The sequence below is a fragment of the Bos indicus x Bos taurus genome, chromosome 12 (genome assembly GCF_003369695.1).
Source record: "Bos indicus x Bos taurus breed Angus x Brahman F1 hybrid chromosome 12, Bos_hybrid_MaternalHap_v2.0, whole genome shotgun sequence".
Classification (NCBI taxonomy): domain Eukaryota; kingdom Metazoa; phylum Chordata; class Mammalia; order Artiodactyla; family Bovidae; genus Bos; species Bos indicus x Bos taurus.
The window spans coordinates 68,647,993-68,661,746 of record NC_040087.1 but is presented as its reverse complement, the minus strand read 5'-3'; the positions used below and the strand labels follow the sequence as shown (position 1 = coordinate 68,661,746).

The following is a 13,754-nucleotide window of genomic DNA, read 5'->3' as shown; positions in this document are numbered from 1 at the left end:
TGGCTATGTGGTCACAGGTGACTGCACTTGGGGGACAAATAGAGTTCATGGACAAGATCTTGTATCTCCTCTCTGCTCCTTCCAAGGCACAAAACATGTATCCTGGACTATGGACCTTCACACACCCCTCACCATGGGGCAGGTTGAGCAGTTGAGTGCAGCTCAGCCTTAATCAGAAAAAACAAGGACTCTGTTCAGAAGGTCAGAGTTGAGTCCCAGCTCTGCTGGTGGCTGCATGGTGATGTAAATCTTTGCTAAGAAGTCTAATTTCTTTGAACTCATCTATGAAAAGTAAGACAATGTCTGCCACCCAGGGTTGTTGTGAGCTGCAGATAAAATCGCTTATGTACAAATGAAATTGCAGGTGTTGACACACCCTGCCAGCTAGGAAGCACCTCTATGTAGGTGACGGCTGGCACTGTGTGTTATTACGGTTTTATTATTTAGCACTGAATTTACAATGGGTCCATCAAGGAATAATAGCAGTGGATAAGCAAAATGTCATATATCCATGCAACAGAGTATTATTCAGCCATAAAAAGAAATGTCCTGATATATGCTATAGTGTGAATGAACCTGAAAAACATTGTATTAAATGAAAGCGATCTTTTACCCAAAGACTACATATTATGTGATTCAGTTCATATGACACGTCCAAAATAGGCAACTCTATAGAGACAGGGAGTAGATTAGTGTTTGCTTAAGGCTCGGCAGAAGGGAGGGTGATAGCTAGCGGGTATGGGGGTTTGTATAGTAAAGAAAATATCCTAAAGTTGATTGTGGCATTGGTCGCACAACTCGGTGAATGAGCTAAAAATGGAAAGTTGGACACTTTCAATGAGTTCACTGAATGGCATGGGAGGAATTATATCTCAATAGAGTTGTTACCTGAAAAACAAACAGCAGCAGTTGGAATTACCCAAGGGTTCTGAATGTGAAACATTTTTGTACTCATTAAGAGGTATCTGGGTTCCTCTATTGACCGTATAGCAGCTAACCTTGATAGGCACCTGTGTGAAATGCCAGGCTGTCTGTTTCATCCTCACTACAAGTTCTGGTCCCCAGTTTAGAGATATGGGGACAAGTAAAGCTCAGAGAGGTTAAGCCATTGGCCCTACATTACAGAGCTAGTGAGTCACCATGTTGGAGTTTAAAGGAAGGTGGATTCTCCATCCTACACTTCACCTCCCCTCGTCTACCTTGAGAGCATATGTTGCAAGGTTTGGGACTCTATTTTGCCTCTGTGGGCTTTCCACTAAATTTAGATGGCTATGGCTAGTCCTACTTAAATATATACCATGTAATATGCCTTCATGGGAAAAAAAAAAAAAGCAGAGTCTAACTTTTTCAAGGAACTGTTATTTGAAGAAGGCATAAACTCAGCAGCAGCAACTCCATCTGACTTTGCTGCTGGACTTATATTTGACCTTGAGATCATTCCAGGAAGGTGCCCGTTTCTCAGTCTTTTCTTCCCCTTCCTAGAAAGCCAGAGTTTCAGATATTATTAAAAGCATATGGGGGCTTCACTGATGGCTCAGTGGTAAAGAGTTCGCCTGCCAATGTAAGGGACATGGGTTTGATTCCTGGTCAGGAAAGATCCCTCATGCTGAGGAGCAGCTAAGTCCCTGGGCCACAACTCTCGAAAGCCTGTGCTCTAGAGCCTGGGAGCCGCAACTACTGTGCCCACGGGCTGCAACTGCTGAAGCCTGTGCCCTAGGGCCCACGGTCTGCAACAAGAGAAGCCACTGCAGGGAGAACCCCACTCCCCACAACTCGAGAAACCTGGGCAGCGATGAAGACCCAGCACAGCCAAAAATAAATAAATACAACTATATTTCAAAAAGGCTATATGTGTATCTGTTTTCAGTGGGAAAAAAAAAGGGGGTCTGTTAGGTCTATTAACTAGGGAATCATTTAACATTTTAGTAAGATTTGGGGGCCCAATGTGGTTTTGTGATGTAACCTGTTGTGAATACGGAAGGCATTCCTCAAGGCATCTACCGTTCCCGACACTCCAGATTATATTCCCCTTTGACGCTGGGTCAAGGCAGTTTCCAGCACGGTGGCAGGCCTTACCACCAGAACAGATTAATTTTGTCATTACCCTTTCTCAATTTCTGCCTTTGACCAGAAAAAAAAGAGGTTAATTGTGTGCCATTTCTCAGGAGAATGAGGTATCAGCATTTTAATTCCTGATATTTTATGAATTGTGGGCAGCTAATTAAAACTTAAAGATTAGAGGAGCTATTTTGGCTAAGAGGCCTTTTGCAGGATTGTGAAATGGAGAGAACAAAGGGTTGTCTTTTCTTTTTATTCCGACAGCTTAAATGAAACTTCAGGCTGAAATAGAGCCCTGAATTGTTTTACACACTGAGTATTCATTGTATTGATTCTAATTTTAATTTTGCAGTGAGTGGTGCAGCATCTGAAAGCTGTTGAGGGGTGAACACTGAGATTGTCAGGCATGTTAAGCAGCAGGATTTGTGTTTGGAGGCTCCGTGTGACCCTTCTTGACTTCTGAGAGACATCTTAAAGTCAGATAGGAACCATTTACAGATTCTATTAGATGTCCGTAATTGCCATCTTAGAACTCAATAGGAATTTAGATCTCTTCTGTTCTCCCTCATAGTTAACTGTTTGAGTTGCTCTTTGGCTGATTAATGGATCTGCCACAAGCATTGGATTTTTCTTGGTTCCTTGGCTACCTGGTTGGCTTTCAGGCTATTCCGTTTGTTTGAACACCACTGACATCACCGAAACCCACATCTTTTGGGATGTGAATCAAGGAAGCTGCTTGCCCCTACCCTGTGTGTACATGTGTTGCTCAGTTACTCAGTTGTGTCCGACTCTTTGCGATCCGTGGACTGTAGCCCGCCAGGTTCCTTCGTCCATGGGATTTTTCCAACAAGAATACTGGAGTGAGTTGTCAGTTTCTACTCCAGGGGATCTTTCCAACCCAGAAATGGAACCTGGGCCTCTTTCGTTTCCTGCATTAGCAAACTCTTTACCACTGCACCACCAGGGAAGTGCAGCCCCTAGCCTATTTTGTGCAAACTAGAAAAGGCTTCAGCGGATGCAGTCACCACAGACACTGTTCCCACCGATATAGCTTGGAAATTCAAGTGCGGATGGATTTTAGTTCCTAGCCACCTCCTGAGTATGTTTCTTTGAGCAGGGCAGAAACCATGCAACAGGTTACAGTGGCCATGATTCAGATGACTCTTCCTTAAATTCCTTAACCACATGTCTCAGTATGCTTCTTGATGTAAAACAATTTCTATGATGGGATCAGATTAGATGAGACTGAAAAAGTGTCCAGATGAGAACTCCTTAGATGCAAAACCAGGCTGTGCTCAGTTTTCATATCTCGAATCTCCTAGTTTTTCCTTCTATGCAAGTTAAACACACAGCTGCTAGGGCTAAGAAATCACCAGATAGAATCATGAGGGGGCAAAGGAGAAAGGACTTTCCATCCAATCGGAGGCATGTTGAAAGACCCTGAAGCTCAAAGGAATTTGGTGCATTCTAGGAACTGAGAGTCCCTTGGACTGCAAGGAGATCCAACCAGTCCATCCTAAAGAAAATCAGTCCTGAATATTCATTGGAAAGACTGATGCTGAAGATGAAATTCCCAATACTTTAGCTATCTGATGTGAAGAGCTAACTCATTTGAAAAGACCCTGATGCTGGGAAAGATTGAAGGCAGGAGGAGAAGGGGATGACAGGGGATAAGATGGTTGGATGGCATCACCGACTCAATGGAGATGAATTTGAGTAAACTCCAGGAGCTGGTGATGGACAGGGAGGCCTGGTGTGCTATAGTCCATGGGGTCGCAAAGAGTTGGACACAACTGAGTGACTGAAATGAACTGAACTGAACTGAGGAATTGAAATAAGAAAGAAGCTTAGAGATTAAGGAGAACCATGGGGCAAGAAGAAACTGCAGGGAGGGGAAGAGGGCAAATCATGATGGGGGTGGGAGCCTTTGAGTCCCTGCTAAGTTTTGGAACTTTATCCTACAAGGAACTGGAATCCATCCTGATAATTCAGTTTTAAGCATAGACATGAGATGGTCAAACTTGTCTCCTAAGCAATAACTCTGATCATGAAAGATGAACCACTGGAGGGCAGCAGGAGTGGCTGTAGGAGATCCATGCAGCGGCCCCAGTTCAGGCAACAGATCATAGTGAGTGGAACGTGGGCATTGGTGGAAAGTAGGTAAAAGCAAACAGTTTTGAGAAAGCTAAGAAATTGAAATCAACAGGACTTGGTGATGGACTGACCAAGGCATGAGAGGAGAAAAGTGCCGAGGATGACTCCTGGGTTTCCAGCATGAGACACTGGAGAGTATGAGTGCCATGTCCTGAGCTGTGGAACCCTGGGAAGTGGGTTCGGAGAGTGAGATCCTGAGATCAGTTTTGGATGCATTGGATTTAAAGTGCCCATGTGTCTTCCATGTCGAGTTGGCACTTATTAATAGATACATATGCGAGTTGCCTCTGTGTCCCGGTGCTGCGTCGCTGTGGATCCCTTGCTAGTCCTTCAGCCAAGATGCCCGAGGAGACCCAGGCCCAGGACCAGCCGATGGAAGAGGAGGAGGTGGAGACTTTCACCTTCTAGGCGGAAATTGCCCAGTTGATGTCACTGATCATCAACACTTTCTACTCGAATAAGGAGATTTTTTTGAGGGAGCTGATTTCAAACTCGTCTGACGCCCTGGACAAGATCAGGTATGAGAGCTTGACCAATCCCAGTAAGTTAGATTCTGGGAAAGAGCTGCACATTAATCTCATACCGAACAAGCAAGATTGAACCCTTACCATCGTGGACACCGGCATTGGGATGACCAAGGCCGATTTGATTAATAACCTGGGCACCATCGCCAAGTCCGGGACCAAAGCGTTCATGGAGGCTTTGCAGGCTGGCGCTGATATCTCCACGATTGGCCAGTTTGGTGTCGGGTTTTATTCAGCCTATTTGGTGGCTGAGAAAGTGACCGTCATCACCAAACATAACGATGATGAGCAGTATGCCTGGGAGTGTTCTGCAGGAGGGTCCTTCACAGTGAGGACTGACACAGGAGAACCAATGGGATGTGGAACAAAGGTTATTCTGCATCTGAAAGAAGACCAGACTGAGTACCTGGAGGAGCGGAGAATAAAGGAGATTGTGAAGAAGCATTCTCAGTTCATTGGTTATCCCATCACTCTTTTTGTGGAAAAGGAACGTGATAAAGAAGTTAGTGATGATGAAGCAGAAGAGAAGGAAGACAAAGAGGAAGAGAAGGAGAAAGAAGAAAAGGAGTCTGATGACAAGCCCGAGATAGAAGATGTTGGCTCAGATGAAGAGGAGGAAGAGAAGAAGGACGGGGACAAGAAGAAGAAATAGAAGATCAAGGAGAAGTACATCGATCAAGAAGAGCTGAACAAGACAAAGCCTATCTGGACCAGAAACCCTGATGACATCACTAACGAGGAGTATGGAGAGTTCTACAAGAGCCTGACCAACGATTGGGAGGATCACTTGGCGGTCAAGCATTTTTCAGTTGAAGGACAGTTGGAATTCAGAGCCCTTCTTTTTGTCCCAAGACGAGCTCCTTTTGACCTGTTCGAAAACAGAAAGAAGAAGAACAACATTAAGTTGTATGTTTGCAGAGTATTCATCATGGATAACTGTGAGGAGCTAATCCCTGAATACCTGAATTTCATTAGAGGTGTGGTGGATTCTGAGGATCTCCCTCTGAACATTTCCCGTGAGATGTTGCAACAAAGCAAAATTTTGAAAGTTATCAGGAAGAATTTGGTCAAAAAGTGCTTGGAACTCTTCACTGAACTGGCAGAAAATAAGGAGAACTACAAGAAGTTTTATGAGCAGTTCTCTAAAAATATTAAGCTTGGAATACATGAAGATTCTCAAAATCGGAAGAAGCTTTCAGAGCTGTTGAGGTACCATACTTCTGCTTCTGGTGATGAGATGGTTTCTCTCAAGGACTATTGCACAAGAATGAAGGAAAACCAGAAACACATCTATTACATCACAGGTGAGACCAAGGACCAGGTGGCCAACTCGGCCTTCGTGGAGCGCCTCCGGAAGCATGGCTTGGAAGTGATCTACATGATCGAGCCCATTGATGAGTACTGTGTGCAGCACCTGAAGGAGTTTGAGGGGAAGACCTTAGTGTCAGTCACCAAAGAGGGCCTGGAACTTCCAGAAGATGAGGAAGAGAAAAAGAAACAAGAAGAGAAAAAGACAAAGTTTGAAAACCTCTGCAAAATCATGAAGGATATTTTGGAGAAGAAAGTTGAAAAGGTGGTTGTGTCAAACCGGTTGGTGACATCCCCGTGCTGCATTGTCATGAGCACATACGGCTGGACAGCAAACATGGAACGGATCATGAAGGCTCAAGCCCTGAGAGACAACTCCAAGATGGGTTACATGGCTGCCAAGAAGCACCTGGAGATCAACCCTGACCATTCCATCATTGAGACCTTGAGGCAAAAGGCAGAGGCTGACAAGAATGACAAGTCTGTGAAGGATCTGGTCATCCTGCTGTACGATACAGCTCTCCTGTCTTCTGGCTTCAGTCTGGAGGATCCCCAGACACATGCCAACACAATGTACAGGATGATCAAACTTGGTCTCGGTATTGACGAGGATGACCCCACTGCTGATGACAGCAGCGCCGAGGTCACTGAGGAAATGCCACCCCTGGAAGGAGACGACGACACGTCCCGCATGGAGGAAGTGGACTGAGCGCTGCTGAGGGTCGCACGGCTGTGTTCAGCGCTCTGTCTCCATTCCCTCCAATGTGTTTTCAAGTATTTCTTTATTTTTGTTAACATTTAAAAATCTGTATGGCATGACAACTGCATAAGGGGAGGATAAGATTTCTTTATACTAAGTGTGATACTGTGATACTTTTAGCACTAAAGCAGAGCTAGTTGTTTTTTCCTAGTTTCATGTTGGCTTATTTTAACAGATGGAAGTAGTTGCCGTTTGTTTTAAGGTGTGTATGTAACCTCTGTTAACTTTGTGGTCTGAAGTGTTTAGCTATCAAGCGGATTCTTTAGTAGACCAAACTCTTCTGTCACTGAAATGTTCTGAAGTATATACCTTGATGTTTAAAAGAAACACTTGTCACAGCAAGTTTTCATCTGCTGGGATATACTTTTTAAAGCTTCCATCCCCTGTAGTTATGACTGCATGTGCCAGGCCTCTAGAAGTTAGTGTCTTAAGCTGAACCAACTTGACTGGAGTCATTGTCCATACATAGGGCTTGTTTTCCAAAGAAAGATATTGTTTAGAGTAGCAAAATTATAAGTCTGCCCAGGCATGTTGTAAAGCCGCTGGAAAGGTAACTTGGAGCAAGTTTTGTGAGTGGAAATGTAGTGCTCAAGTCACATTCTGCTTCAAAAAGTTGTAACAAATACAGATGAATTAAAAGAAAAAAAAAAAAGATACATATGCTCTGGCACATGACTGAGGGGAAGTAGCATGGAAGACCCAGTTGGGGCACACAACAATTTTTAGTGGTGTGCTACTAAGTCTGCCTGGCTGAATGACTTTTCTGCAGTAACACTTGGTTTCTCAGGTTCTGATGCAGAGATGGTTAATGGTTAGGTTAATGTAGTTGTTGTTCAGTCAGTCATGTCTGACTCTTTGCAACCCCATGGCCTGCAGCATGCCAGGCTTCCTTCTCCTTCACTATCTCCCAGAGCTTGCTCAAACTCATGTCCATTGAGTCGGTGATGCCATCCAACCATCTCATCCTCTGTTGTCTCCTTCTCCTCCTGCCTTCAATCTTTCCCAGAATCAGGGTCTTTTCTAATGAGTCAGTTCTTTGAATCAGGTGGCCAAAGTATTGGAGTTTCAGCTTCAGCACCAGTCCTTCCAATGAATATTCAGGATTGATTTCCTTTAGGATTGACTGGTTTGATCTTGCAATCCAAGGGACTTCCAGGAGTCTTCTCCAGCACCACAGTTCAAAAGCATCAATTCTTTGGTGCTCAGCTTTCTTTATGGTCCAACTTTCATATCCATACATGAAGGAAGTGAAAGTGTTAGCCACTCAGTCATGTCCAACTCTTTGCAACCTCGTGGACTGTAGCCTGTCAGGCTCCTCTGTCCATGGAATTCTCCAGGCAAGAATACTGGACTGGTTTGCCATGCCCTTCTCCAGGGGGTCTTACCAACTCAAGAATTGAACTCTGGTCTCCTGCATTGCAGGAAGCCACTAGGGAAGTCCATAGGAAAAACCATAGCTTTGACTAGATAGACTTTGGCAAAGTAATGTTTCTGCTTTTTAATGTGCTGTCTAGGTTTATCATAGCTTTTCTTCCAAGGAGCAAGTGTCTTTTAATTTCATGGCTGCAGTCACCATGTACAGTGATTTTGGAGCCCGAGAAAATAAAGTCTGTCAACTGTTTCCATTGTTTTCCTATCTACTTGCCATGAAGTGATGGGACTGGATGCCATGATCTTTTTTTTTTTTTTTTTTTTAAATGTTGAGTTTTAAGCCAGTTTTTCACTCTCCTCTTTCACTTTCATCAAGAGGCTCTTTAGTTCCTCTTCACTTTCTGCCATAATGGTGATATCATCTGCATATCTGATGTTATTGATATTTCTCTCCCAGCAATCTTGATTCCAGCTTGTGCTTCATCCATAATTTAGGGTGAAGAGTAAGTCAGCTGTCTCTGGACAGAGAGAAAAGCAAGGGGATTTTGGGTATATGCAATATCATACTGGAAAATGGAATTTAGAGTGGATAGGGAGGGACGAGAAGACAAAAAGGAAAGTGGAGAGGGAACAGGGAAAGCCAGTGAGCTGAGGATCTGGTGGTCCCATAAGACTAATGTAGCATCAGGTGACAAATAGTGGTAACAAACATAATAAGATGATGTTTACAGGTTCCAGGGCTTAGAACCTGTTACCTTTGGGGGCATTATTCAGCCTACTAGAGTACTTCCACAAGGAATTAGGAAGAATGGGAAGCTGTGGTCACAGAGTTGGTTATTTACATGTTTTCATGACTTCACCTCCAGAATTAAAGAGTTGTCATTTTTGGAAGCAATGCAGGTTCAGGTGATGGGAAAGCCAAGAACAGGACCATGAGGGTGGTGGCTAAGCTAGAGAAAAGGAGGGATTTATTGGAGATGAGGTTGAGGAGATTGGAGCCTGGATACCAGATGGATGTTCACACAGACCTTGAAGTCACTTTGGACGATGGCTGGAAAAGCAGTGGTCAGTTTCCAGGTCCACAGAGAATTAGGAAATGCAATTGTAAGTCAGAAAAGTATAGAACAAGAGGAGATATTGGAGTGTGGAATAAAACTCAAAGAGCACAAGAGAAATTGTCTGGAAGCTATTTCCAACATACATCATTCTCTTCAATCCCCTATTTCACACTTATTCTCTTGTGATTTTGCAAATGATCACATTTTGGGCAGAAACATTAGAAGCTACATAATTAGTATGCCTTGACATTTATTTGCCACAGTTAATCTTTGTATAAACTTTGTTTTTTAGCACACACTTTTGATATTGGTTTATTTTGTCTTTCTTTGAATGATCTCATAAATTGGTTGGTATCAACACGGATTGCTTTTATAGAAGTATTCTTTTGAAAAGATTTTTTGTTCTCCCCATTGCAAATGACACCAGCCATGGAATCTTGGACACAAAGAAGCATTGCTTAGTTCCCTTCACTTGAATCATGTGCTTTTCATCAGGCATATTTCTCTTCTGGGGGCAGTTATGGGAGGGTTCAAATTTAATGTGGAAAACAGTCGACTCAGTTGTACCTCAAGCCCAGTTCTCTCAGTTTCCCTCTCCACCCACCCACACGCGACCACCATCTCTTTCTCCTTTGGGCTAATCTGGGCTCACAGTACCTGCCAAGGACACTAGATCAGCACATCCCTTTCCATACATCAGATCAGATCAGTCGCTCAGTCGTGTCTGACTCTTTGCGACCCCATGAATCGCAGGCCTGGTTAATAGGAGGCTTGGGAGCTGCTGGAACCAATCGAATCTGGTCTCCAAGTCCTGGTTTGAGAGATGAGGGTGTTTGCATGGTTACAGTGGGTGGCCAGCATCCAGGAGCTCAGGTCGCTGTGTGTGTATTAGTTGCTCTGTCGTGTCTGACTTTTTGCGATCCCATGGCCTGTCTATGGAATTCTCCAGGCAAGAATACTGGAGTGGGTTGCCATTGCCTTCTCCAGGGGATCTTCCCAACCCAGGGATCGAATCTGGGTCTCCTGCATTGCAGGCAGATTCTTTACCATCTGAGCTACCAGGGAAGCCCTGGCTTGCTGCAAATCACTGCCTTATTTCCAAGCCACTGTGGATGGGACCCTCCTCTTTCTCATTTCCCTCTCTACAGTGTCTCTCAGAAAAGCCATTGTTTCAGGCCCATGACTCTCACATCTGTCCTTTAGCTCAGAGCTCCGTCTTGTGGTCTGGATGCATAGGCCAAACATCCCACCAGAAGGTCACACAGCACACCTTGACTCAGCTTTTCTTCCCCAGCCAGTTTTCCAGGCGAGCACGGGTTACCATGCTGTCTATGTAGCTGCAGGCCACTTCTCAGGCACCCCCTGCAGGCTGAGCCCAGGCATTCCTGAAGTTCTTGAGAATCGAAGTAGCTTCTCTTCTGGGTAGCAGCTCTAGAGCTTCCTAGCATCACTGCTAGCCATTCTTGAGACTTCATAAGCCTCTAGTTCCTTGTATTCAGGGCTTCCCTGGTGGCTCAACGGTAAAGAATCCACTTGCCAATACCGGAGATGCGAGACTCCAGTTCTATCCCTGGGCCAGAAAGATCCCCTGCAAGAGGAAATGGCAACTCCCTCTAGTATTCTTGCCTCAGAAATCTCATGAACAGAGGAGCCTGGTGGGCTACAGTCCATGGGGCTGCAAAGAGTTGGACACGAGTTAGCGACTAAACAACAACAAAAACTATAGATTAGGGAGGACCTGGGGAGACTGTTAGGAGCCTATTAAAAGATGGCAAAGACGGCGATGCATGGAAATGGAACACAGTGGGAGTTTCGAGAGACACTGAAGAAGTAGAAGGGATAGGGGTTGGTCCATAGGGTTTGGGGAGGATGTGAGGGTGGGAGGAGTAAGGGAGGAGCTACAGGCTGCTGGTCTGCTTTGCCAATAAAGGTTGATGCTACACAGGCAGCCCCGTGAAGAGCAAAAACCGCTTTTGTGAAGAAGATGTGTTTGCTCGGGACATGGGAAGCTCAAGTTTGAAAAAGAAACAGATACATATGGAGAAACATATTTGAGCATCATCAGTGTAAGGCAGTAAAAATTAGAATCAGAAAAAAATTTTTTTTAATTAAAAAGTGAAAATAAATAAATAAATAAAATCAGAAAAATAAGAATCATCTATCTGTGCCCAGAGCAGCTCTATCTAGTAAGAATATAGTGTGGGTCACATAAGTAATTAAGATTTTTCTAGTAGCTGCGATGAAAAGTAAAAATAAATGGGCCACATTAATTTTAATAATGTTTTATTTAACTCATTATCCAAAATATCATCATTTCAATGTACACTCAATAGAAAAATTATTAATGAGTTTCTTCACTTGCTTTTCTTTCTACCTGTGTGTGAGTGCTTAGTTGCTCAGTCATGTCCAATTCTTTGTGACCCTTTGGACTATAGCCTGCCAAGCTCCTCTGTCACGGGATTTTTCAGGCAAGAATACCAGAGTGGGTTGCCATTTCCTTCTCCAGGGGATCTTCCAGACTCAAGGGTCCAACCCACATCTCTTGTGTCTCCTGGATCTCCTGCATTGCAGGTGGATTCTTAACCCACTGAACCATCAGGGAATCCACTTTATACCTATAGTACATCCCATTTTGGACTCATCATGTTTTAAGTGCTTAGTAGTCCTGTGTGACCTATGGCCACTGTACTGGACAGGGCAGGTGGAGAGCATGACTCCATTTTGGCTACATAATATAATCACTTGACAGACTTTTAAATATCCTGATGCCCAGATGCACCCAATCCAGTTATATCAGGATATTTGAAGTGGGACCCAGGCATTAGTACATTTTTAAAAGCTACCCATTAATTCCAATATGAAGAGGATCAAAGACATAACCCTGGAGGATGGTATGGAGAGTAAGGGAGTAGTGGAAAGGTGAATGGGAAAAGAGACCGTAGAGAGGCCAGAAAAGAGGAGGGAATCAGCGAAGAGGGTTATTTTAGAAAGCAAAGTGGAGGACTTCAAGGAGGAAGCTGTCATGAGTAATCTTGTTCAGTGGATTAGCACCAGCTCAAATTGTATCACTGATGTCCTTGTCAAGAACAACTTTAATTTACTTTTTCAACAGATTTGTATTGAGTGCCTGCAATGTGCCAGGCCATGTGGTTCCTGACTCAGTGAAGCATACGGTGTAATGATCACAGTAGAAGATATTTTTAAGCACTTATTTAGAAACTTGGCACTGCTTAAGAATTTCCTGTGCATTTACCCGCTCACGTGATTCCGATAGCAACCTGCATGAGGTGGTTGCTATCTAAGCGATTCTTCCCTTGTACAAATGGGTTAGGGTTAGTTGGCCAGATATTATGAGCAAATGTATGATTGCTGCCTCATCTGTGTCAACTCATTGGGCTATTGAAGGATTAAAGGAAATAATCCATTAAGTAGTCTGCTCAGTGCCTGATATGTCTTAAGAACAAAATGTTAGTTGTTACCAGTAATTAGGATAATATTAGCTTCTCAGGAGCCACAGGAGACCTGGGTTTGATCCCTGGGTCAGGAAGATCCCTGGAGAAGGAAATGGCCACCCACTCCAGTATTCTTGCCTGGAGAATTCCATGGAGAGAGGAGCCTGGTGGGCTATGGTCCATGGGCTCATGAAGAGTCGGACATGACTTAGCAACTAAACAACAACAGAGACAGCTTCTACCACCAGCATGATACATAACAACTACTGCTACTGCTGAGTCACTTCAGTCGTGTCCGACTCTGTGCGACCCCATAGACGGCAGCCCACCAGGCTCCCCCGTCCCTGGGGTTCTCCAGGCAAGAACACTGGAGTGGGTTGCCATTTCCTTCTCCAATGTGTGAAAGTGAAAAGTGAAAGTGAAGTCGCTCAGTCGTATCTGACTCTTAGCGACCCCATGGACTGCCACCTACCAGGCTCCTCCATCCACGGGATTTTCCAGGCAAGAGTACTGCAGTGGGGTGCCATCTCCTTCTCCGACATGACAACTAGTAGTCATTATTTTTTCCTCATGTCATTATGAAATGTAGCATGCTGTGTACATTCTGGACACTGACTGAGATTTGACTATGTAAGTTACGTGAAAAACATGTAAAATGACTGAAGAGTAGAATATAGGAACCTTGATGTAAACACTTTTTCTTTTGTTAGTTCCTTCAATCATGAATGATGACAAAGACAGAGACTAAAACCTGTAGACTCTTGACTGTAAAATTAGAAGAGGCAAATTAAAGCTGAGCTAATATGTTCTAAGGGTTTGAATAAAAATAGTCAATATAGCAGAAATATGCAAACTCCACCTGCTGTTCAAAAGCATGCTGTCCTTGGTATGGGAGGAGACAGAATAACTGAGAAGAGACTCTTTTATAGCTTAGATCAAAAGTCCTGCGCATGTTAAATTGTTGGTGGGAGGTTGAAAGACCATGAGGTCCAATCTTAGAATGCCAAGTAAGGTTTTTTATTTTTAAGCTTTTAATTTTGAAATAACTTTTTAAATTTTTGGCTTTCAC

At 43.9% G+C, this 13,754-nt stretch overlaps 1 protein-coding gene and 1 pseudogene across 2 annotated transcripts; both read left to right on the top strand.

The window, feature by feature from the left end:
- The first annotated feature begins 4,493 nt into the window (after positions 1 to 4,493).
- Positions 4,494 to 5,516, top strand: LOC113902475 (heat shock protein HSP 90-alpha A2). The gene has a single exon (XM_027557804.1). It carries the CDS (start codon positions 4,843 to 4,845, stop codon positions 5,386 to 5,388), a length of 546 nt encoding a protein of 181 aa, XP_027413605.1. The 5' UTR covers positions 4,494 to 4,842; the 3' UTR covers positions 5,389 to 5,516.
- Positions 4,552 to 7,456, top strand: LOC113902474 (annotated as a pseudogene). Its single transcript, XR_003513840.1, has one exon. The product of XR_003513840.1 is annotated as a heat shock protein HSP 90-alpha pseudogene (transcript).
- The last annotated feature ends 6,298 nt before the right edge of the window (positions 7,457 to 13,754 follow it).

Bases quoted from the DNA above. Each gene is read 5' to 3' on its own strand.
- LOC113902475 (XM_027557804.1), top strand. From the start codon at position 4,843: ATGACCAAGGCCGATTTGATTAATAACCTGGGCACCATCGCCAAGTCC.